The sequence below is a fragment of the Eschrichtius robustus genome, chromosome 7 (genome assembly GCF_028021215.1).
Source record: "Eschrichtius robustus isolate mEscRob2 chromosome 7, mEscRob2.pri, whole genome shotgun sequence".
Taxonomy (NCBI): Eukaryota; Metazoa; Chordata; class Mammalia; order Artiodactyla; family Eschrichtiidae; genus Eschrichtius; species Eschrichtius robustus.
This window is the reverse complement of record NC_090830.1, coordinates 13,641,683-13,666,327: the sequence shown is the minus strand read 5'-3', so window position 1 is coordinate 13,666,327 and position 24,645 is coordinate 13,641,683. Positions and strand designations below refer to the sequence as shown.

Here is a 24,645-nt window from a genome sequence, read left to right as displayed (position 1 = left end):
TCGGAGAGAAGCTGTGCTTTGTTTTGCACGTGTCATTTGAGGACATCCAGATAGAGGTCCTTGGCGGGCATGATCGGAGCTCCCCGATGGTGGGCTCTCGTATCGTATCGTGCTCCTGCGCCTTGAGGTTCACGGAGGGATCCTGCTTCTTTGACTTTTAACTGGAGGTTAGTCAGGTTTGTGGCCTTGGGAAAATTCTTCATTTTGCGGCGGCAGTGGGGTTGGGGGCTGCATCACACGGCTTGCAGGATATTAGTTCCCCGACCAGGGGTGGAACCCGGGCCCAGACACTGACAGCGCAGAGCCCTAGCCACTGGAGCAGGGATGGAACCCGGGCCCAGACACAGCGCGGAGCCCTAGCCACTGGACCAGGGATGGAAACTGGGCCCAGACACAGCGCGGAGCCCTAGCCACTGGACCAGACATGGAACCCGGGCCCAGACACAGCGCGGAGCCCTAGCCACTGGACCAGGGATGGAACCCGGGCCCAGACACTGACAGCGCGGAGCCCTAGCCACTGGACCAGGGATGGAACCCGGGCCCAGACACTGACAGCGCGGAGCCCTAGCCACTGGACCAGGGATGGAACCCGGGCCCAGACACTGACAGCGCGGAGCCCTAGCCACTGGACCAGGGATGGAACCCGGGCCCAGACACAGCGCGGAGCCCTAGCCGCTGGACCAGGGATGGAAACCGGGCCCAGACACAGCGCGGAGCCCTAGCCGCTGGACCAGGGATGGAACCCGGGCCCAGACACAGCGCGGAGCCCTAGCCGCTGGACCAGGGATGGAACCCGGGCCCAGACACTGACAGCACGGTGTCCTAGCCACTGGACCGCCGGGGAGCTCCCAGGAAAATTATTTATTGTCTTTATTATTTGCTGTCTCTTTTATTCTGATTCAGACATATGACCTATGCTCTTAATCATATTGTTGTGATCTATCTTGGGGAATCTGTCAATCTTGTCTGACTGAACTTATTTCATAAGTAAGTCAAGTTCTCTCTCTCTCTCTCTCTTTTTTAAATTGCTGTATTCCTGGTGCCTAGCACGTAGTACACATTCAATAAATATTTCTTGAATTAATGAATGAAAAAAAAAATACTTTGGTCCTATCCACAGAGATTCTGGTTTAATTGGTCTAGGTTAGGACCCAGGCATTTCTCTTTTCTTCTTCTTCTTTTTTTTTTTTTTTTAAGTTTCCCCATGCAATTCTAATGCACAGCCAGGTTAAGTGTGACTGATTTAAGCCAGTGTTTTTCAGACTTGAGTGTACTGCTGAGAAGAATCATATAATCGAGGTAGATTGGAATTATTGTAAATTCTCGGTTACGCAGCACCCTTGGGCCCTCTGTGTTACCCAGTCATTGATTGTCTCCCTAGTAAACGCTCTCCCTGTCTCCAAAACGGCAGTTTCAGTTGCCCCATTCTCCTTGAACCTCCCACCCTACCTTCTCCGCTTACTCTGGACAGATGACTTCTCTTCCTACTTCACAAAGAAAATGTAAGCCATTATATAAGTGAGGGCTGTTTCAGCTCCCTGAGGTCAGGCTCCTAACTTACCTGCATCTAACACCCATCATTTTCTTCCTCCCTCCTACTAGAATGGAACAGGGGTCCCCTTCTGTTCGAGTTTAATCCCCACCCTGCTCCTTTGCTCCGAATTCCACCTCCCCCTCCTCCTCGGGGACTCTGCTCTGTCCTCTGTCCCCTCAGTTGTCTGAACTTCTTCCTTGTTACCGGCTCTTTACCATCAGCATTTAACATGCTCACTTCTCTTCCAACTTAATTAGACTTCCTTTGACCACATTCCTTCTCTACTTACTACCCACCTCTTCCTTTCCCACTTCTGCTCTGCCCTTTGAAGAAGTTGGCTGTGTTTTCTATGCTCGTTGCCCTACTTTCTCACCCTTCGTGTACCACTCAACTCACTGGAATCTGATTTCCAGCGCCCTGTAGGAGCTCTTCCCAAGATGGTGAATGACCTCCTTCCTCGTGGCTAAAATCAACCTCATTCAAATCCTGGATAGCTTTTGGTACACGCTCTCTCCTTTCCCTGACACCATACTCTCCCGCTTGCCCACCACATCTTTTTGATTATTTCCCAGTTGTCTTTATGGGCTTCTCTTCCTTTGCCTGTCTCTTTAAATGCTGCTGTTCCTCAAGATTTTGTTCTAGCCTCTTATCTACCCACTCGCTGGGCAGTTTTATTTATTGCCAGAATTTTAAGTACCTTCCTTATGCTAATGTCTCCATATTATAATATTACTATACAAAAATAATATATTATTGTAAGTAATATAGATAATTAGTATCTGTTGCTTCAGCCCAGATCTCTTTTGAGTTTCATACATATATTTTTATAGTTTATTGGGTATCCACTTGGAAATTCCAAAAGCACTCCAAAAGCATTCAAGATGTCTAAATCAAAGTCTTGGATCCACCCCACCCCTGTACTGTGTATATTCCCCCCTCCCACCCAGATTGTCCTGTCTCTAAGAATGCCCCCCCCCCCATATGCTAGTTGCTCAAACCAAAAATCTGGATGCCATCTTCAGCTTCTTACTCTCCTCTCACATGCTCTCAGGCACTAAGAGCTGCTGATGTGCTCTGCTAAAAGTGATGTACCCTCCTAAAAATAGCACTTGTCTACCTCTTTCCATCCCTGCTGCCGCTTCTCTAGCTCAGGCTGCCTTTATCTTGCACAGTGCAGTAGCAGCCATTGAAGGGGCTTTAGCCAAGGAAGGATGTGATGACTTCTGCGTTGAAGAGACTGCTCAGGTTTGTGACGTGGAGAAGAGACTGAAGAGGGACATCACTGGGGACAAGGACTTGTAAGACTGTTGCTTCTCTCAGGTTTCCAGGGAGAGGGATCTGGAGGGACAGCATATCAGTTGGGCAGATGAGAAGCCCAGGTGCACAGGATAAGAGGCCAGGTCATTCTCTTCTTCTCTGCTTTCCTCCAGTGCCTTCCGAACAAACCGGCCTTTTCACCTGTGTTCTTCACCTATCCAGGTCCTTCCTGTCCCCAGGGGTCTTGTCTTTCCTACTCCCCGGCCTTCTCAACTGGCTCAGACGGGCATGAGCATTTTCTGTCTCGAGGAAGGTCCTCTCCTGGCAATGTATTCTTTCTTTTTAATGCTCCAGTTCTCTCTTTCCCTTCTGATCCTGATTCCTCAGATGTGTAGGCTGTGGGACTTCCCTGGTGGTGCAGTGGTGAAGAATCTGCCTGCTAATGCAGGGGACACAGGTTTGATCCCTACTCAGGGGAGATCCCACATGCCACGGAGCAACTAAGCCTGTGCGCCACAACTACTGAGCCTGCACTGTAGAGCCCGCGGCCACAACTACTGAGCCCGCGTGCCTAGAGCCCATGCTCCGCAACAAGAGAAGCCACCGCAGTGAGAAGCCCGTGCACCGCAAGAAAGAGCAGACTCCACTCGCCGCAACTAGAGAAAGCCTGTGCGCAGCAACAAAGACCCAACACAGCCAAAAATAAATCAATAAAATAAATTTTTAAAAAAATCAGCTGCAACAATCTACTGAAAGTAACTACTAAGTGTATGCTCTCGGACACTAGATCTTGAGCAACAACTTATTTTAGAGAATTTGGATGTAAGCTTAAATTATATCAATTTAAATTAAGAAGAAAACATACCATTTTGAGTTATAGAATAACATTGGTCCATTTGGAACTGGTCCTACTGATTTGAGCAAAAAGAATTTTGACTTCTTTTTTTTTTCCAGAAATTTATCCCTGCTTTCCCTTTTCTTGTAGCTTTCCAGGGAATCCCTTCAATCTGCCGAGGTCCTGCGAGAGGAAGCCTGTGAGATCCTGGATGAAATGAACCACAAACTGCGTCTGGGAGCCATTCGGTTCTGTGCCTTTGCCCTGAGCAAAGTATTTAAACAGATTTTCTCGAAAGTGTGTGTAAATGAAGAAGGTATTCAGAAAGTGAGTATTGCTTGTAAAAAAGCAATCTCTTCTTCAATCCCTCACAATTTATTCAACTCAAAGGCATCCCGCTTTGCACTAGATGAGCAGGCCCTGGTTAGCAGGTGGCATCCAGCCTGAGCAGACAAGACTCCGCCTCTCTGCAGGGTGTTTTCTCCTCTTACCTTCAGATCTACAGGCTTCAGACAGACTAACTTAGTCACTTAGTTACAGACTTTACAGACTAACCTAATGTCAGATGTTCACAGAGTTACAGAAGTAGTACAAAGAAGTTCTGTATATGCTTCACCAAGATTCCCCTACAACATGTTCTTTTTCCTTTCCTCACACACGTTTCTGGTGTGTTTTCCCTATAAACAAGGACATTCTCTTACGGTGTAATTATCAAAATAAGCAAATTAACATTGACACAGTGCTGGTAGTACAGACCTTATTCATGTTTCACCAGCTGTCCCAGCTGTGTCCTGTCTAGGCAAAAGAAAGTCCTGCGTCGTGTGTTACAGTCAGCTTCCGTATCTCTTTAGACTCTTTTAATCTAGAACAATTACTGAGTCTTTGTTTGTGTTTCATGATACTACTTTTGAAGACATCAGGCCAGTTATATTCTAGTGTCCCTAGATTTGGGTTTGGGATGTCTTCTCGATTAGGCTCAGGCCGTGTCCTTCTCAGTGTATCAGCCCAGAAGCACGTGGCCTCTGTCTGCCTGTTCCTGGTGATGTTCACGTTCATCAGTTGGCTGCAGTGCTCTTTGCCACTGTAGAGTTACCCTTTGTCCCCCTGTAATTAATAAGTATCTTGGGACAAGAGACTTTAAGGATGCTTCAGTGTCCTGGTTTTCATCATACTTTCCTCCACTCGTTTTTACAGCCACTGATGTTTTTTGCTTGAATCAGTTATTATTACTCTTATGATTGCCAAATGGTGATTTTTCTAATTCTATCACTCCTGTCATTTAATTGTTTACTTTTTTCTGAAAGTAAGAGCTCTCCCTATGAAGATTATTTCTATGCATTTGTTTTTAGTACCTTTTTTCTCTTACTAGGAAGCACTTACCTTCACCGGCCTTCCTCCTCATGCCTTTTAATGCTTTGTTTTTATTCAGTCATTTACTTTGCTTCCAAGTATTTCTTCCTGCCGTGACTGGTTTCTAGATTGCTGACTTACCGTCTGCATCTCTGTCGGAGAACGTTTGCTACAGTGTTGGGAGCGGGGGATATTGCTGGCTACGTCTTAACTGATCACAGACTACCTTGCCTCAGTGGGTTACGTATTTAGATTTCAGGAAGACAGACACACCTTGACACAGTGGGTATTTTTGGGATTGACAGCCGGAGGAGTGGATCGGGGAGCTCGGATGCATTCCCTCCCTGCTACGAGGCACCCACTCTCCCTGGCAGTGAGCCCAGTGCATAGATAGAGAAATACCAGTCCTTTCCTTGGTCCTAACAATTGGTAATTGTTTTTAATCTCCCTGAGAGGAGTTTTGTTTTCTCTTCCTACAAACTAGCAGTCAGTCTAGCGCAGTGGCTGACAGTTGACTTTTTAATTCAGACTGACAGATCCAGTCCTAGCTCCACCATGTATTGGAGGCATGGCCATGTCACAGATGAGGAAGCTGAGGCTTAGGCCTTATGTACAAATACGTGGCATTAAACAGTGCCTGTAAAGTGCTTAGTCTGCTTCTCAACTAGTACGTGTTAGTGATCATCACCATTATTGTTATGATCCGTAAAATTTATCTTTTTGCTGTTCTTGCGTTATGGGAGATTATTTAACTAGAACTCTGAAATAAGTTCTGCGTACGTGGTAGGGAGACAGAAAAACATTACTCGTATTCCCTCTGTACATACGCACGTTCTTCCATTTTCTGATTTAAGATACGATTTTAATAATATGAAAGCTGAAATTACTCAAAGTGTAACATTTGTTTTAAAGCTACAGCGAGCCATCCAGGAGCATCCTGTTGTTCTGTTGCCCAGTCATCGAAGTTACATTGACTTTCTGATGCTGTCTTTTCTTTTATACAACTACGACTTACCTGTGCCGGTCATAGCAGCAGGAATGGGTATGCATTGGTTTTCTCCCTTTTTTTAATTATAAAAATTAAGGCATTCACGGGAATGATTTTAACAGTACCGAGGTTATTTGAAGAAAATGATGAAAATAACCTCTCTCTTTTTTTTTTTTTTTTAATTGGTTTATTTATTTTTGGCTGCGTTGGGTCTTCATTGCTGTGCGTGGGCTTTCTCTAGTTGCGGCGAGCAGGGGCTACTCTTTGTTGCGGTGCACGGGCTTCTCATGGCGGTGGCTCCTCTTGTTGCGGGGCACGGGCTCTAGGCACGCGAGCTTCAGTAGTTGTGGCTCACGGGCTCTAGAACTCAGGCTCAGTAGTCGTGGCGCACGGGCTTAGTTGCTCCACGGCACGTGGGATCTTCCCAGACCGGGCTCCAACCCATGTCCCCTGCATTGGCAGGCGGATTCTCAACCACTGTGCCACCAGGGAAACCCTCTCCCTTCTTTCTACCAGTCCCAGTGTTTAATAGTTTGGATTCTGTCCTCTGCACTGTGCTTTACTGCACCTACCCAGACATCAGCAAGCATATATGCACATAGGGTTTTTGGTTCAGGTTGAAAAATGAGATTATATGACCTGGATGTATTACTTGCTGTTGTTATTTTTATTTGATAATATATCAGTGGCTATCTCTGTAGGTCAATAAATAGATCTAAATTCTTTTACCATGTTTTTCAATTGTGGTAAAATGCACAAAACATAAAATTTACCATCTTCAGCATTTTTAAGTGCACATTCAGTAGCATTAAGTTCACATTGTTGTCCTGTCATCCATCCACAGAAGTCTTTTCACCTTGCACAACTGAAATTCTGTCTCCACTAAACACTTAACCCCCCATTCTGTTCTCCCTCCAGCCCCTGGCACCCAGCATTCGCCTTTCTATTTCTATGAATCTGTCGGCTCCAGATACCTCCTGTAAATGGAGTCAAACAGGATTTGTCCTTCTGTTGCTGTCCTGTTTCACTCAGCATAACGTCCTCAGGGTTCATCCGTATTGTAGTGTCTGTCAGAATTCTCCTTTTTTAAGGCTGCATAATATTCCACTCTATGTATATACCATATTTTGTTTATGCATTGATCCGTCCCTGGACACTTGGGTTGCTTCCACTTTTTGGCTCTTGTGATTAGTGCTGCAGTGAGCATAGGTGAACAAATACCTGTTTGAGTCTCTGCTTTCAATTCTTCCAGGTATACACCCAGAAGTAGAATTGCTGGGTTAGATGGTAATTTTATTTTTAATTTTTTGAGGAACTGCCCTACTGTTTTCCACAGTCACTGCACCATGTTACAATCACACCAACAGTGCACAAGGGTTCAGTTTCTCCACAACCTCACCAACACTTGTTATTTTCTGTTTTTTTTAGGGTTTTTTTTTGTTTTTGTTTTTAATAATAGCCATCCTAATGGGTGTGAAGTAGTATCTCATCATGAGTTTGATTTGCATTTCCCTGGTGATTAGTGATGTTGAGCATCTTTTCATGTTCTTGTTGGCCAATTCTATATCTTCTTCAGACGAGTATTCAAGTCCTTTTGGTTGTTTGTTTTCTTTGTTGTTTAATTGAAGGAGTTCTTTATATGTTCTGGATATTAACCCCTTATCAGATATGTGATTTGTAAATATTTTCTCCCATTTCACTCTGTTGATTGTATCGTTTGATGAGCAGAAGTTTTTAATTTTGGTGTACAGTCGGCCCTCTGTATCCACGGGTTCCGCATCCATGGATTCAACCAACCATTGATCAAAAATATTCAGGAAAAAAAGCTCCAGAAAGTTCCAAAAAGCAATACTTGAATTTGCCATTCACAGGAGACTATTTACATAGCAGTTACATGGTATTTACAACTGTTTACATAGCAATTGTATTAGGAATTATAAGTAATCTGGAGATGATTTAAAATGTATGAGGACGTGCTAGGTGATATACAAATACTCTGCCCTTTTATATAAAGGACTTGAACATCCAAGTGTTTTGGTATCCATGGAGAGTCCTGGAATTAATGCCCCACAGACTCCCCCCAACCCCAGGGACAGCTGTAGTCCAGTTTATCTGTTGTTTATCTTCTGTGCTTTTGGTGTCATATCCAAGAAATCATTGCAAAGTCCAATGTCATGAAGCTTTTCCCCTATATTTTCTTCTAAGAGTTTTATCGTCTTGGGTATTATATTTAGGTCCTTGATCCATTTTGAGTTAATCTTTGTATGTGGTGTGATTTTTTTTGGTAAGGCTCCAACTTCATGTCTAACATTTTCATTGCTATATAATATTCAGCAGTGTATATGTATCATAATGTGGTAGTTTTGCTGTTACAAACAAGTTTTCAATATATTTTCATATTAGTGCTTTTATTTCTGTAGGATTGATTCCAAAAAGTAGGATTGCTAAGGCAAATAAATTGTTTATCATCTCCCTTATAAGCTAGCCAGGAAACCTGGGGTTCAAGCCTACACCTTTGCTAATAAACACAGTAAACAGTAAGGTAAAAACTGCCAGGACCTTAAGCACTTTGAAAGCATTTCCATCTATATAGACACGTGAGGAAGTTATTTGAAAATTAGGGAAAAATGAAAAGAACTGTTTTAAAACTGGTGGTAGAACTCTTTCTCTCATTCTGGACTTGCTTTTCTTTTTTAATCTGTGCCACTAAAAGAAGATTGATATTTTCACCTGATGGTTAAACAGGAAAGGTGAGAGCTAGTTTGGCCTGACTGTCCAGAGCATGGAGGATATATGTTGGTCTGTCACTGAGGTCAGCAGCAGTGCTGACTAAGGAAATTGGCATGAAGGCGTAGTTAAGCCTGTCCCATTGCCTGCTGTTCCCCCATCTCTAGCTGGTCTGGTTGTAAATGCAGAGGTGCATGGGGAGTGGGGTGCACAAGGTAACCTCCCAGCCAGCACCCGCTGACAGAGTCCCTTCTTTCCTTAATTCCATTAGATGTTTCTTCTTAAGATTAGGGGTGTCTTACATACGTGAAATCTATCTTAATAGCATCTGAGTTGAGATATTTATAGAAAGCTTCAAGGTCTGCAAATAAACATTAACCATTGTTTCTTTCATAGACTTCCTAGGAATGAAGATGGTTGGTGAGCTGCTGCGAATGTCGGGGGCATTTTTCATGCGGCGGACCTTTGGTGGCAATAAACTCTACTGGGCGGTGTTCTCCCAATATGTGAAAACTATGTTACGGGTAGGTGCAAATAATTACCGAGTACTTTCAAGCTGTATTTTCTTTTCACTGAAGTTTGCTCTAAGGTCTTACTTAAATTCGTGACTTCTTCTTTTTTTTGTTGTTTTTGTTTTAATAGACTTTTTTATATAAATTTATTTATTTAGTTATTTATTTTTGGCTGCATTGGGTCTTCGTTGCTGCACACAGGCTTTCTTTTTAGTTGCAGCGAGCGGGGGCTACTCTTTGTTGTGGTGCGGTGGCTTCTCTCATTGCGGAACACGGGGCTCTAGGCGCGCGGGCTTCAGTAGTTGTGGCTCACGGGCTGTGGCGCGCGGGCTTCAGTAGTTGTGGCTCACGGGCTGTAGAGCGCAGGCTCAGTAGTTAACGGCACACGGGCTTAGTTGCTGCGCGGCATGTGGGATCTTCTCAGACCAGGGCTCGAACCTGTGTCCCCTGCATTGGCAGGCAGATTCTTATCCACTGTGCCACCAGGGAAGCCCTAAATTCGTAACTTCTGAATGGACTGCTTAGCTGGTTTTTCCCCCTCAAGGAATGCGCATAACCTGCGCAATCTGTTTACTCTGTGTGAGTCTCTTGTTTAAGTTTCACTGTGAGCAGTGTTTGCTCAGAGGGCTGGGGAGGGAACTCGGGAAAAGGAATCAAAAGAAGCATTTATCACTTGGAGAGTAGGCAATGGGTTTTGTGTTTTGTCGTGTTTGTTTGTGTTTTCTCTTTAAAGAATGGTTATGCTCCTGTTGAATTTTTCCTCGAAGGGACCAGAAGCCGCTCCGCCAAGACACTGACTCCAAAATTTGGTAGGTTCCTTACAGACTGAAGGGAAAACACAAACCCAGAGGCTTCAGGCGTGGTGTCATCGTAGCTGCTAAATAGAACTTGACACTTTTTTTGCAAGATGTTCTTTACTTCATAAGTATAACTGTTTCTTTAAGTTCAACTGTTTCTATTTATGGGCTTGGTATATACTGTATACTTTTAGTATGTTCCTGCGGCCTTGTTTGCTCTCCTTTTCAATATGTTTGAACAATCATTTCTCCCTACATTTACAGGTCTTCTGAATATTGTGATGGAACCGTTTTTTAAAAGAGAAGTTTTTGATACCTACCTTGTTCCAATCAGCATCAGTTACGACAGGATATTGGAAGAAACTCTGTATGCTTATGAGCTCCTAGGGGTTCCTAAGCCGAAAGAATCTACAACTGTACGTAAAGGGTAGCCAAGCTTGATTGTACTGGCATTTAAAGAAATTCTTAAATTTCTTTCAATTTATATTTATTTATGATGTACTTTATACACCAACTGATTTCTGAATGTATTCCTGTTTTCTTTTCCCCTGTTGTGGTACTCTCAGGGATTGTTGAAAGCCAGGAAGATTCTCTCTGAAAAGTTTGGAAACATTCATGTGTACTTCGGAGACCCTGTGTCGCTTCGATCTCTGGCAGCTGGGAGGATGCGTCAGAGCCCATATAACTTGGTTCCAAGGTGCAAGGCCTGTGTTTTCATAACTGACATAGAAACAAGGATGAAAATCTGAAAGTGTAAACTGCGATTCTTGAGTTGACCACTTCTGGCACTGAAACTTGGTTATCTGAGATCACACCCCGGAGAAGCAGAAAGCTTCAATTAGTATGTTCGCCAGACACTTAACTGCAGGATATATACATTAAGCATGCAAAGCCAGACAATGCTCAAACAAACAAAACAAAACACAAAACCCATTGCCTACTCTCAAAGTAATAGATGCTTCTTTTGATTCCTTCTCCCCAAGCTCCCTCCCTAGTACCCTACTGACTTAAAAGTGTGAAGAAATAAGCTGGTGTTAACAAGTGCATGTATGGGAATTGTGGAGCACAATTCCTATTGGTAGGCCAGCCGAAGTGTGTACTAAGTATTGTTTTTGATCCTAGAAAGCATTGTTTGATAATAATGAATGGGAGTGAGTCCCTGTTCTCAAGAAGGTTATAGTTTTGTGGGCAAGGAAATGTGTTAGCTTCTTTCAGGGTGCAGGTACAGATACACATTTGGGTTTTCTTAATGTAGAGAAATACACCCGCAGGAGTAAAGGGGACAAACCGCCTGCCCAGCCAGGCTTCCATGACTGCAGCATCATAATTTATCTGTAGCGCCAGTGGCCCCACAGCGGCCGGCAGCCGCGCTCGCAGCTTTGTCAGCTCTCAGAAGCAGATGTTCGCTTTCTGCAGCCACGAGCTTTCACTTTGTCCATCTCAAATTGGCCAGTTGTATCCATTACCGGGGAGTCCCCATTGGCTACAGCTTTCACATTAAGCCACCTTATCATGTGGCTGCTGTTAGGTCCTATGCGTATATCCTCGCTCCAGCCAGCTCTGGGTAGGTTCCGGATATCATCTGACTCAACGCCGGGTGATCCACGCATGAGGAATCTGTCAGGCAAGGACCGAGGCGGTGCTTAGCAGGTGCCCTGAAGCTGCTCGGAAGGGCGGTGTAGCAGTAGTCAGGCCAGCGGTGCAGCCTGTCAGTACAGGCACGAGCAGTTGCCATACATATCATGTCATCGCCTGTTAGGTGTGTTCTGCAAGAGACGTGTTCAAAGTAGTGTGGATTCTCGGGAGACAAAGCAGTTCAGTACACGGGAGGAGGCATCGGTTTTCACAGGAGAAGTGATACAACCACTTACAAAGCAGCAGCAAGTGTTTTTTGTCTGTTTATTTGTCTGTTTGTTTTGGCCTGGAACCAGGGATAATAGAACCAACCCTCTTACCCTGAGTATTCTTAATCACCTCTCAAGAGCATAGTCCAGAGATGAATGGACAGATCCCACTCTAGTAAAGTGAAAGTATATTTTTGCAGCGTGACCTGAGAGAATTCAGTCAGCAGAAAGTATGAGAAACCTTCTAAAGGGTCTGTCTTCTCCCATTCCCTTCTCCACTCACATTGTCTAAGTAGCAGAACTGTAATTGGTTGTTCTGTCTTCTTCCTTTTAGATATATTCCTCAGAAACAGTCAGAGGACATGCATGCCTTTGTCACTGAAGTTGCCTACAGAATGCAGCTCCTGCAAATTCAAAACCTGGTTCTGAGTCCGTGGCCACTAATAGTTGCTGTTCTGCTTCAGAACCGGCCATCCATGGACTTTGATGCCCTGTTGGAAAAGACTTTATGGCTGAAAGGCTTAGCCCAGGCCTTCGGGGGTTTTCTCACTTGGCCTGGTATGTATGTGGGACATATGTGGTGAGAATGCTTGTTTTTTTTATCTCTTAATTTGGAAACGTTGTAGCCTAGACGTGAAAAAAACCCATATAGGACTTTAAGCAAAGCATTGCTCAGAGAAAGAAAGCCTAATCTGTTTTTATCACTCTAGGACATTGAACGTAGCATATCAATTATTTGAGAATAACGGTTTACGTTTCATTTCTCCCTATGAGACTCTGAGTAGATAGAGGACCAGAATACCCGCCCTTGCTACCTGGCAGAGTGGAGACTAAACAATGACTCTGTACTCCACATATTCTTCCCTCTACACCCGCCTCTTTCTTTTTTCTCTTTTAAACTTTTTTTTTTTAATTTTATTTATTTTTTTTAAATTTTTGGCTGCACTGGGTCTTCGTTTCTGCGTGCGGGCTTTCTCTAGTTGAGGCGAGCGGGGGCTACTCTTCATTGCAGTGTGCGGGCTTCTCACTGCAGTGGCTTCTCTTGTTGCGGAGCACGGGCTCTAGGCACGCGGGCTTCAGTAGTTGTGGCACACGGGCTCAGTAGTTGTGGCTCATGGGCTCTAGAGTGCAGGCTCAGTAGTTGTGGCGCACGGGCTTAGTCTCTCCGCAGCATGTGGGATCTTCCCGGACCACGGCTTGACCCCGTGTCCCCTGCATTGGCAGGTGGATTCTTAACCACTGCGCCACCAGGGAAACCCCTACACCCACCTCTTTCTACCACATTATATTTGCAACCCATTTGCCTCACTGGGTTGTAAGGATTAAAGGGCTGGTCTTGGAGAACTGTATACAATTCTCTGATAATAACAACTTCGTAAAAACCTCATTGGAGTTATGAAGACTATGCTGGGAGTTTGGGATGTATATGACAATAGTTAGCTTAAGTTGTTTTCAATCTCTTTGACTACAATTGGAAATGCAGTCTTTTTAAGACCGGATAATTATTTATAGTCAAGTATTTACTGTCCACTCATTAAACCTATACTGAGTACCTAGTGCGTGCTGGGAACTACCAGGGGTACAAAGATGAACTAGATGCAACCCCTGTTCTGGAGGTTCTGCTGGTGTGTAGAAGACAGGGTGGGTAGTAATGTGTAAACTAGTAGAGAGGGCTGGGTGCCATAAAGACAGAGAGCTATGGACACATTGCTGGGGCTTACTGAGACTGCTGTGTAGGAAAGGGCCCACGCGCAGGGAAGATTTCATAGAAGTTAACTGAGCGCATCTTGGTGGGACGGTAGGAGCGCTTCAGGAAGACAGATGGCGAGGAGCGCTGTTAATGTAGGGATCAGGAAGCATGCGACGGCGGGTGTGACAGCACCGGGCATCCCTTGCCCTGCTGGCGGTTGGTAACATTAGAACATTGGCTCTGGGAAGGGAGTGATGGAGACGGAGATGTGGACAGAGGCTGGATCATAGAGGCCCGCTGCCTGGGGATCTGGACTGGAGTCTGTAGGTCACAGGACGCGGGCGTGGGTTTTAGGCAGGGAAGTGTGACGGATTGGCCTTTAGCAAGCAGCCTGGTGTCAGGTTTTGTGTTTTTTTTTTATAAGGAGGTATGTTTTTGTTTTTTTAATTTATTTTGGCTGCACTGGGTCTTAGTTGCAGCACACAGGCTCTTAGTTGCAGCTCCCGTGCTCGGTAGTTGTGGCGCACGGGCTTAGTTGCCGCGTGGCATGCGGGATCTGGTTCCCCGACCGGGGATCAGACCCGGGGCCCCTGCATTGGGAGCGCGGAGTCTTACCCACTGGACCACCAGGGAGGTCCCCTGATGTCAGTTTTAAAGACGGACCACAGTGGGGAGAAACTGGAGGCAGGGAGACAAGCGAGAAGGTTGCCGTGCGTAGATAAGAACTCAGGAAGCCGAGCCAGGCAGCGGCAGAGGGCGGTGTGGCTGAGAGAGGCCGGGAAGAATTGCCAACAGGAGTGCCGGCCAGCTGAGTGTTGGTCACCGGGAGGGAAGTAAAGATGAATCCGAATCCCAGTATTGTTAACAGTCTGATGGGGAGCAAAGGACATGTCGGCTGTAATATAAGGCAGAAAGCCGTGAAAGAAGAATGTTCGGCCCAGAAACGTGTGAAAGCAGAGGCACCTGTCTTTCTGAGGTGTTGGTTTTTCAAGAGGGGATAAATATGTGGCCAGTCCACAGCGAAAAGTACCTGTGCAGCTGCCACGACAACTCCAGTTGTTACAAAGTGAGAGCCCCTTGGTATCCAAGTACCGGAAATCATGTAGTTATCAAACACTATTCCTAATTTAGAACATGTTATGTGTATTCGGTTCCTTTTTGCTTTTTTACCCAGATTACCCCATATATTCTTAACCATTCTATCTAGGCCTTTTTATGATATACATAGCATTATACGGTATGTGTAAGATAAATCATCTTGTATTATGTATATGATATCATGTGCTGCACCCTTACCTTGAGCGGGCTGAGACAAGGCAGATTAGTCCAAGCGAATGTGATCGAGTCCGAAAGGAAAACCACACCTCCCACTTGTCCCTTGCGTGACGCAGCAGCAGAGCCTGTCGCCCAGCTCCAGAAGTGTGCCTGCCTAGCACACCTGTCAGCCAGCTCTTTGGCTCAGGGGAACAATAAAAGTATTTCCCTTACCAAGAATGTTGTTAAGGGCTTCCCTGGTGGCGCAGTGGTTGAGAATCTGCCTGCCAATGCAGGGGACACGGGTTCGATTCCTGGTCTGGGAAGATCCCACATGCCGCGGAGCAACTAGGCCCGTGAGCCACAACTACTGAGCCTGCGCGTCTGGAGCCTGTGCTCCGCAACAAGAGAGGCCGCGATAGTGAGAGGCCCGCGCAACGCGATGAAGAGTGGCCCCCGCTTGCCGCAACTGGAGAAAGCCCTCGCACAGAAACGAAGACCCAACACAGCCAAAAATAAATTAATTAATTAATTAATTTAAAAAAAAAAAAAGAATGTTGTTAAATATCACCATCCCTTTATTATACTTATAATTCTAACTCCTTGGCTATCTCTAGGCCAGTGTAGTGTCAGGTGATGGCTTACCAGGAACTGTTATGAGCCTGCCTCTTTAGTTATCTTTGATGTAGGAAAACCAGAAAAATCTCCTTGGCATCCCTCTGTGCTCAGAGAGACCTGAAGCTAGGAGAGTGCCTCCCTGGGCTGCCCTTGGGTTTACGTGCAAAGTTGTAAAGCGATATTCTTGCCATCTCGGAATTGGTCTAAGCGAGGTGTGTGTATGTGTGTATGAAGCATGTCTTCTTGTGTTAGTATTCTTACACTCCCATATATGTGATTTTCTTGTCATGTAACTTGCAATTACAAAACCTTGGTTCCTGAGGAAGCGTTGGTTTTCAGAGTGGGAATTGATGTGCATTTCAGAATGGCTGACAGATTTGGGGTAGATAAGAAAGCACGTTACATGTCCTCAGAGAGAGTTGACTTATGAAATAGTGCTTTTACAATATCCTTCACATATGGTATCATTACCTCAATTGGTGGAGCGTAAAACCCGTACCCGGCACTTGAGAATAAACGCGTCGGGTCACTAGCGTTGATTCATACTGGGCCTGAGACTCCCAGCAGTGACCATCCCGTTTCTTCGCCATTTGCCTGAATGGATTGTCTGTGTGCATGTAGACAGTGAACTTGCTGAAGAAGTGGTCCAGTCCAGCCTTCTTCTGCATTCCAACGTCGTCAGCCTCGCCAAAGACCGGGTGACTCTGAAAGTGGACTCTGGAGACGCAGAAGTGGTCGACGGGCTTGTTTTCCAGCACGTCACTCTCCTCATGTGCTCGGCTTACAGGAACCAGCTGCTCAACACTTTTGTCCGTCCTTCCTTAGTAGCTGTGGCATTGCAGATGACGCCTGGGTTCAGGAAAGGTAACTTGCGGGAAGGTGGTCTTGAATTTTGGAAGAGACCTGGCCGTTGAGTTCCATACAGAGAGCAACGTTTGAAGCCTTGTATTATAATGCTCTGCCACATGCCTGCAGCCCACACACCAGCAAGGGATGGGTCCTCTACTCAGAGCTCATTAGGATTTTTTCCCCTACATACCTGGCCGTAGAATTTGGGAATTGCAAGGGACCTAAGAAATCATCTCATCTCAACCTCTCCTTTTGTAAATAAGGAAAATGAGGCCCAGAGATTCCTGATCCCTTAAGGATCTGGGACTAGAGCCCAGCTCCCCATTTGCTGGTCTGATGCTCTTTTTCTGACGTCACTTCCCTCATCTGACAGAAGCAGGCAGGGCGGGTAAACAGTCCAGCTCAGCACACGGTAGCATTCTGGTCGCACCGAGGAGTATAATAATGAGTATAACTGGTTTTTTCACAGAAACCTGTAGTCAAGGCCAGGGGTTTTCTACCCGGGCTGCACCTTAGAATTTTTGGAGGCTGAGTCCCATCCCCAAAGGTTTCTGATGCAACTGGTCTGGGGTGTGGGCCAGAAATCGATGTTTTTGTTTTTTGCTTTTCAAAGCTCTGTCGATAATTACAAGGAAAAGCCAGAGTTGAGAAACACTGGGCTCAGCCACAGACCTTTAGCCTTGGAAGGAACCTCAGAGGTCCAGCATTCATCCTCATTTTGTGAATGAGGAAACTGGGTCCCAGAGAGGTCAGACAACTTAGTTCAGGACACAGAAAGCTCAAAGCTTGATCTTAGTTCTGTCTGAGGCTTCTTAACGTTGGGATTTGTCCACAACCGAGGGGCACATACATGGTCTTCTAGAGTGTTTCAGTGTGAACACCCTGAAATTGGAGGCAACCGTTTGTGTCCATATGGATGTATATTTTTCTAATGAGAAAATTCACGTCAGAAAGATGGTCTATAGCCGACGGGCAGGGCAGACCTACACACCCGAGGGTTAAGACAGTAGTCTCTATGATTTTGTGCCAGTGTGTCCTAGCACTAAGGGTACAGTAGAGACATCAGCAGATACGAGTGTGGAAGGGAATGAAGGAAGCCATTCCTTTCCTTCTCTGCTAGGGAACCACGTACGGGGGAAATGAAGTACCCTGGCTTCTGCGGAATGCGGCCTCTTGCTCGTTACCAGACTGACTGGTTAGAGACCTGGTTGTAATTCAGTCTCAACCATTGAAACTATGCTAGCCTGTAGTTTCTCTGTAGGTAAAATTTGGATTGGTTATAGCTTCCTTTGGGGGCCTGAATTCTTGTCCCTGGTATATGAATAATATGCCTTTAAAATACTGCATTTTGGAGTATCATGGACTTCTTGGTACTCCCTGAATGTTTAAAAAGCAGAGTTGTAATTTTATGTAATGAATTTATTTCCAGAGGATGTCTACAGTTGCTTTCGCTTCCTATGCAATGTTTTTTCAGATGAGTTCATCTTTCTTCCAGGAAATGCACTAAAGGTAAATCCTTACTGCCAAAGAGCAAGTGTGTTTGCGGTGTGAGTTCTGGAAATGTTAGGCTTGGATTCACGGGTGTGTCTTCCCTTCCTTCAAGGCTACGTGCAGCAGAACAAAAGAGAAACATGGACACTCACAGTTCAACAAACTGTTTTAATTCTTGGTCAGGTTTAATCAGTAATTTAGGGATTATTTGGTGAGAGGAACCAAATCTTTGAGCCATTAGTGCAGCCACTGTAAATAAACCAACTCTGTTTTGTTAGAAAATTTAGCAACCAGCACACGTTTTCCAGCACCACTTGTTAGAATGAGTAGGGCCTTTTGCTTTGCGATTAGACAACACTGGTCCTGCCTGGTGGTGTAGACAGCAGGTGAAGGATCGGGCTCCCAGAGCTGGACTTCTGGCTTGCTGGGCTGGGGGCAGTGTGCCAGCATCGACAACTGGGTTAAGTGTCTGTCGGTTATGCTGAGGGCCACAGGTTTGATTCAGTAGGAAATGAGGACAGCCGTTCTCAGCATAACATGATATCATCTCAGTACTTTTTGGACTTGCTGCATGCACTTCTATTCAAGTGCAAGGAGTATAGCTCGTCAGTGCAAAGCGAAGGAAAATCTATGGCCCAGGTGACGATTTCTGAGGCTCGTCAGGTTTTCGGTGTTTGCTGTCTTTGAGGTTCAGCATTGTGAGTGCTGGAACAGTGCTGCCCTGGCTCCTGTCTGACAGCCACAACAGTCCGGGAAGGCTTGCAGAATTAGCTGGTGTCTCCCTTGTTCGGAGGACACAGGGCTGCACATGCTGAGCCCAGCAGTGGATCGCTGACCTGAGTTACAAATTAGAGGATGCATTCTGTCTTCTCCCCTCCCCTTGCAGGACTTTGAAGAAGGCTGTTACCTGCTTTGTAAAAGTGAGGCCACGCAAGTAACGACAAGGGACATCCTAGTTACAGAAAAAGGAAATACTGTGTTAGAGTTTTTAATAGGACTCTTTAAACCTTTTGTGGAATCTTACCAGGTGTGTAAATCTTTCGCAAGTTCTCCTTCATCCTCCCATAGCAAATATAACTAAGACTTTCCTACCCTGTGCTTGTTTCTGGTCTGAAGAGCAAGTGTCTTCCCCAGGTGAAAGGTAGAACTTTTTTTGGCGGGGTTCGGGGGGAGGTCTTTATTCTGCTCTAATATAATGTATCATTCTGTTAAGAGGGGCAGTGTAAAATTATTTACTCTTCTCCTGTATTTAGCTGCTCTTTTTCACTTTCTGTTCCTCTCATCCTCCCTCTTAAAACTCAGATAATTTGCAAATACCTCTTGAACGAAGAAGAAGACTACTTCACTGAGAAACAGTACTTGGTGAAAGTTAGAAAATTCACAGGTCAGCTTCTCGATCAAGGTGAGTCACACCTCTGTGGGGGGTAACTTCTGTTAGTTGAGCACAGAAAGTAAGCCACTAACTCTCCCTTTCCCTCTCTCTTAGGTGCCTCACAGTGTTACGATGTATTATCCTCTGATGTACAAAAAAATGCCTTAGCAGCTTTTGTGAGGCTCGGTGTGGTGGAGAAGAAGAAAGTGTAAGTAACTGTGCACGACGCCCAGCGTGAGCTCAGGGGGCAGCGACAGCTCAGAACAGTTGAGCACCAAGTCGAGAGAGAGATGTGGAAATGCAGGATCTAGGAAACATTACATCATGCTTCACTTATCCATGTCCTGATTAGCTAAGTCACTCTGAGTTACCATGCGAATTTTATTGTGGGTGTGAATAAAAACCATATTGAGGGCTTCCCTGGTGGCGCAGTGGTTGAGAATCTGCCTGCCAATGCAGGGGACACGGGTTCGAGCCCTGGTCTGGGAAGATCCCACACGCCGCGGAGCAACTAGGCCCGTGAGCCACAACTACTGAGCCTGCGCGTCTGGAGCCTGTGCTCCGCAACAAGAGAGGCCACGATAGTGAGAGGCCCGCGCACCGCGATGAAGAGTGGCCCCCACTTGCCGCAACTAGAGAAAGCCCTAGCACAGAAACGAAGACCCAACGTAACAATCAATCAATCAATCAATCAATCAATCTTTAAAAAAAAAAAAAAAACCATATTGAAGCAAAGAAAGAAAGTGCTTTAGGCCAGCGTTTTAGCTTCGACCTAATATGGAAATTTATAGGTTAATTATAAGAAAAATTGGGGGCGGGGCATGTAATGTTTGTGTGTGTGTGTGTGTGTATGTATGTATAATCTTACATATATATACACACAACTTTGAACTATTTAAAACTAGCCCTGAGGAAGACTGTTTAAAAGTAGTCTTACTATATAAATAATGAATGTTGTCTTTTCCTCCTAGTTTATTCAGTAAGAAAGCTTGTTACTTTTTCTCCTAGAAATAATGATTATATATTTACTGTGAATGAACCTGCCACAACAAAGTTAGAAGAAATGCTTGGTAAGTGCTGTTTAATAAAAATATGATGGGTTTGCACATTGCATTTATCAACATATAGGAAAACAAGAAAGTATGGCACTAAATACTTGATCAAAATGAACAGCAGTAGAGTTTTAGTATATGCAGAGAACTATTTCTATCATCTAGAACTTTCTCAAGGAAACTAAGGAGAAAACTAACAGAAGACACAACAGGCATAAAATAGGCGGTCTTATACAGCATAAAAATGATCAGCTCCTAACATAACTAATCAGGGTCCAAGATCTAGACCCTTTACATCTAGTCCTGGTGAACATCAAGAAAATTCCTCTCGTTTTGGTCCTTGGATTCATTTGCTCCCTCTCCACCCTCAGATCTCTTCTTTCCCGTGGGAGGGGTCGGGGTCAATGTCCACATCATATATAGACTCTGAACTTGAAATTGGGGGCTGATAGCACATCCTTGGGAGAATAATCCAATCCAGACTCTTCTGCAGATCCTATCAGCTTATAAAGAAATAGTCCAGCCCCAAAAGATGAGGCCATTTGTTTATGGTATACAGTAAGAGTCAAGACTTTTGATATAAACAGATTTGAAAGGTCAGAGGAGGTAGAGAACACTTCTCATAGTTATGATGGGGCGACTTTAGAAGGGGAGGGTGTTAGCTTTTGAAAAAAATAACTGTCTGCTGATTATATTGAAAAAGCACTAGCTCACTGAGTGGATGTTCTTACAAGTAGTATTTTTGTACCTAATCGTAACTCAGTACACTTGTCAAACCTGTATAGAAGAGCTTTAGATAGATGTCTGTTGGGATTAGGGGAAGACCAGGGCAGGCATATGGTTAAAGGATAGTCATTGAAGAAAAAAGTATAGAGGGCAAAGGTATAGTTGACAGAGATAGGGAAGGTGAAAATACTAATTTCTTGTTGAAGAAAATACGTAGGTTGAAATCCCAGTCTTTTTTCTTTTTTTGGCCGCTCCGCGACTTGCGAGATCTTAGCTCCTTGACCAGGGAATGAACCTGGGCCCTCGGCAGTGAAAGCGCGGAGTCCTAACCACTGGACCGCCAGGGAATTTCCCCCCAGTCTTCTATTTATAGTATGTCTGTACTTTCAGAATACGTAACCTTGAAACTCGATTTTGAATTTGGTGAGAGGGGCGTAAAGCTAAAACAAACCCCGAAGCCCTCATCATGAGGACGACGGGATTGAGTTCTTCCTCTCGGAAGGCAGATATGTGAGTGTGAATGTACTAGACCACGCTAGACGTGAAGTTCAGGAAACATGGCTGTGGGGCTGGCCATGCCCATCGCCTCTGAGACACCGCTGCTTCTCCTGTGAAGGGCGCTGCTGTCTCCATTGGTGCTTTGTCAGTCTGTAAAACTCTGCACAAGTGTCATGTGTTTCTCTTTTGCCAGTGCCTAAACAGTTGTACAAGGAAGGGCAAACTCAATATCATTTCATGAGCCGTCTCTGTCTTTCTCCCTTAGGTGGTAAGACACCGGTAGGAAAACTGGCAACTGCAAAGCTTTAGTGATCGCCAAATGGTTACGGAAAAATTGGTCGTATAATTACCGTCATCCAAGGACTCGTATTACAACAAAGAGGGAAGCAAAGGAAGAGACCCATCTTCTCGTCCGTCATAAGGCGTCAAGAACGGCAGGCTCAGTAGAGAGGAAGAGTGACCAATTTAAGCAATCCGTGAAATCTCCTCCATGATGGTTAAAAAGGCATTTGTGTCCAACTCCGTGTGTGTTTTAAAATAAAACAGGCTTTCAGAAACCTGTTTGGAAAAACAAAACGCAGCTCCTATTTCACTAACACTTTTTAACTTATTACATGTATTAAACTGTTAGGCTGACTTCTGAATTAAAGTGCAGCATCGAGTCTAAAGGCTCTGGCTAGCAAAAGAAAACTACTAGAAAGGGCATATCTTAGACTTCTCCTGGCTTTCTTTAATTAAAGTTGCCTCAAACAAGTGCATGTTTGACAGAGATCTGTAATATGGTAGCTAGCTTACAGTAAATTTTGCCACCCAAGGGCCTTAATCCATAAAACTGAATTAGAGAAAGTACATGGAACAAAGAGAAGTTAGGAGAAGTATCATAAATAGGCTTAACAATTCAAGGGAAGAAAAGTTTGAAATAAGGTGGGTGAACAGCAAAAGACTTGACAGCTAGCCACTACCGGAAGTGACATTTAAGCTGAGAATTAGGGTGAGAGGAGCCAGTCCTCGAAGTGTGGGGTTGAGGTGACAGGAGGTACGGGGGGGTGGGTGTGCAGAAAGAATAGTGATCAGAATGTCCTGGGATTGGTTCCAAAGGACCTGAAATGTGGCTGAAACAAGAGTCATGGGAAGTGAAATTAAAAAGAAAGGCAGGTGTATTCATCTGCTTGGGCTGCCATATGAAATACTACAGAGTGGGCGGCTTAAACAGCAGAAATTTGTTTTCTCACAGTTCTGGAGGCCGGAAGTCCAAGACCAAGGTGCCAGCAAGGTAGGTTTCATTATGAAGCCTCTGTTCTGGGCTTGTAGGAGGCCACCGTCTTGCTGTGTGTTCACATTACCTCTTTGTGCACCCGGAGACAGAACAGTCTTCTCTGGTGTCTATTCTTAGAAGGGCACTAACCCCGTCAATGAGGGCCCCACCCCCATTGACCCCATCTAGCCCTAATTACTTCCCAAAGACTCATCTCCAGATACTGTCACACTGGGGATTAGGGCTTCAATATCTGATTTTGGGGGCCACCATTGAGTCCATAGCAGCAGGGCTCAACATCTATAGTGGCTTAGAGACTCTTGTAAAACATTTGAACAGGAATATAAGTGCCATGGGAAATGCTGAAAAGTTTCTCAACATGTGGTTGTAGGACTATCTGTATGCAAATTCCTGGAATGTGCGTTTGTTCCCCAGAGGCCAAACTGTTCCTGCTGCACATTCGGATTGGAGAGCCATTGCTCTAGTCCGTGTGTGGGGGGCAGAGGGGCCCTCCGTGTGGCTCTGCTTGTTTGGGAAGCCAGAGAAAACTGGCGTGTGTTGAGGCTGCCTAAGAGCTGAGGAGTCAATTGGGCTGTTCCTGGCTGAGGGATGTATGGCATGCCAGCCAAACGGCACTGAGCTGCTGCCCTCCAGGGAGACTAGAGCAGTGGGGAGGCAGGGTCCTGGCCAATTCTAGCTGTGTAGGCATGCCTTACAAAGAATCCCTGTACACCCAGTTTGGTTACTTGTTTTCTTCTCATGCCATGAATATATGTGTTGAAGACTAAGGTGACTTTTATCTACTTTGAGACCTGTTTGTAATGCGTTTCAGGTTTGGGGACAAAGACCTTGGAGTTTTGGGTGCACGTGGCTATAGACTTGTCTCCTGGCCAACTCTGGCGTCAGAACCACACAAGTAAGCAGACAGAGGAGAGGCAGGAAAACGGGGTGCAGCCCAAACCAAATGAGGCCTTGCAGCAGAGGGAGATGGCTGTGGGAGGTGGCAGGGGGCGCTTTTCCCCTCAGTCTCCTCAAACCCTCCCAAGTCACCCAAGTCAACCTAAAGTCTTAGTCAAAGAACAGCACGCTTCGTATGCCGACAGAGCTTCAAAGCGTGTATCCTGTACCCTGCCGCACACAAGCTCCTGCACACACCGCAATTATAAGCCACACTGCTGTTCCTAAGGCCTTCCCCTCCACACCCCCGCCCAATCTATAAATTCTGGAGCTGCCCCTGCTTTGAAGTAAGTAAAGAGAAAGACCCTTAGCATCTGGTTTTCCAGGACAGTCTCCCATCCAAACAGTATAATGTAGCAGCTAAGAATGCAAGGTCCAAAGCCCAACCGGCTATGAACTCCAACTCTGCCGTACAGTAGCCCTGTGTTCACGTGTGATTTGCTTAAACTCTCAGAGCCTCAGTTTCCTTATCCATAAAATGGGGATGATGCTAATACCTCTTGAGTTGTGAGAAACGTGTGTCAGTGAAATGTTTGAAACAGTCCTTGGCAGTAAGTGTAACCTGTTATTACTGCTACTCCTGACGGGGACAAACCCTCCTTGGCTTCTCAGAGTAAATGAGATTGGGTGCTTCTGGAGTGGTCAGTATGGCCCTAGGCACTCGCATCCCTGACTTAGAGCAGGTCTCAGCCCAGCTGTTCAGCCCAACAGCATTACGGGGTGGTGCGTTGCTCCATCTCTACCTCCTTCCCTCCCTCCCTCCCTCCCTCCCTCTCTCTCTCTCTCTCTCTCTCTTTCTCTCTCGCAGACACCTGCCGTCTTCCAAGGTCAGCTGGGCCTTGGTGGAAATCACAGCTTTTCCCGACATCCCTTCTTCCTCCCACCAATAGAATGGAATCCTTCAACGTGGGGTAGAAAACAGATTTTGATGCCTTCTTTGACTTGTTCGTATCTTTACTTCTTTTTTTTCCAGATTAAAGTTATCAACTCTGACAGAAGTGTGAATCCCGCTCAGTAGGTTCACACACATCATTTTTCT

The 24,645-nt window shown here is 45.3% G+C and overlaps 1 protein-coding gene across 3 annotated transcripts in view; it reads left to right on the top strand.

Annotated features, from left to right (window-relative positions):
- GNPAT (glyceronephosphate O-acyltransferase) overlaps positions 1-21,970 on the top strand; it is a 33,153-nt gene extending 11,183 nt beyond the window's left edge. For 2 of the 3 annotated variants that reach the window (XM_068547618.1, XM_068547616.1), the window contains exons 3-16: positions 3,777-3,953; positions 5,889-6,018; positions 9,088-9,215; positions 9,937-10,012; positions 10,265-10,416; positions 10,567-10,697; positions 12,179-12,402; positions 16,028-16,270; positions 17,685-17,764; positions 18,633-18,773; positions 19,049-19,148; positions 19,233-19,326; positions 20,127-20,188; positions 21,660-21,970. In XM_068547618.1, the coding sequence (XP_068403719.1) occupies positions 3,777-3,953; positions 5,889-6,018; positions 9,088-9,215; positions 9,937-10,012; positions 10,265-10,416; positions 10,567-10,697; positions 12,179-12,402; positions 16,028-16,270; positions 17,685-17,764; positions 18,633-18,773; positions 19,049-19,148; positions 19,233-19,326; positions 20,127-20,188; positions 21,660-21,703 (1,782 nt within the window). In that variant the 3' untranslated portion in view covers positions 21,704-21,970. The remainder of the gene's footprint in view (positions 1-3,776; positions 3,954-5,888; positions 6,019-9,087; positions 9,216-9,936; positions 10,013-10,264; positions 10,417-10,566; positions 10,698-12,178; positions 12,403-16,027; positions 16,271-17,684; positions 17,765-18,632; positions 18,774-19,048; positions 19,149-19,232; positions 19,327-20,126; positions 20,189-21,659) is intronic. The other variant, XM_068547617.1, reaches the window with a different exon arrangement.
- The last annotated feature ends 2,675 nt before the right edge of the window (positions 21,971-24,645 follow it).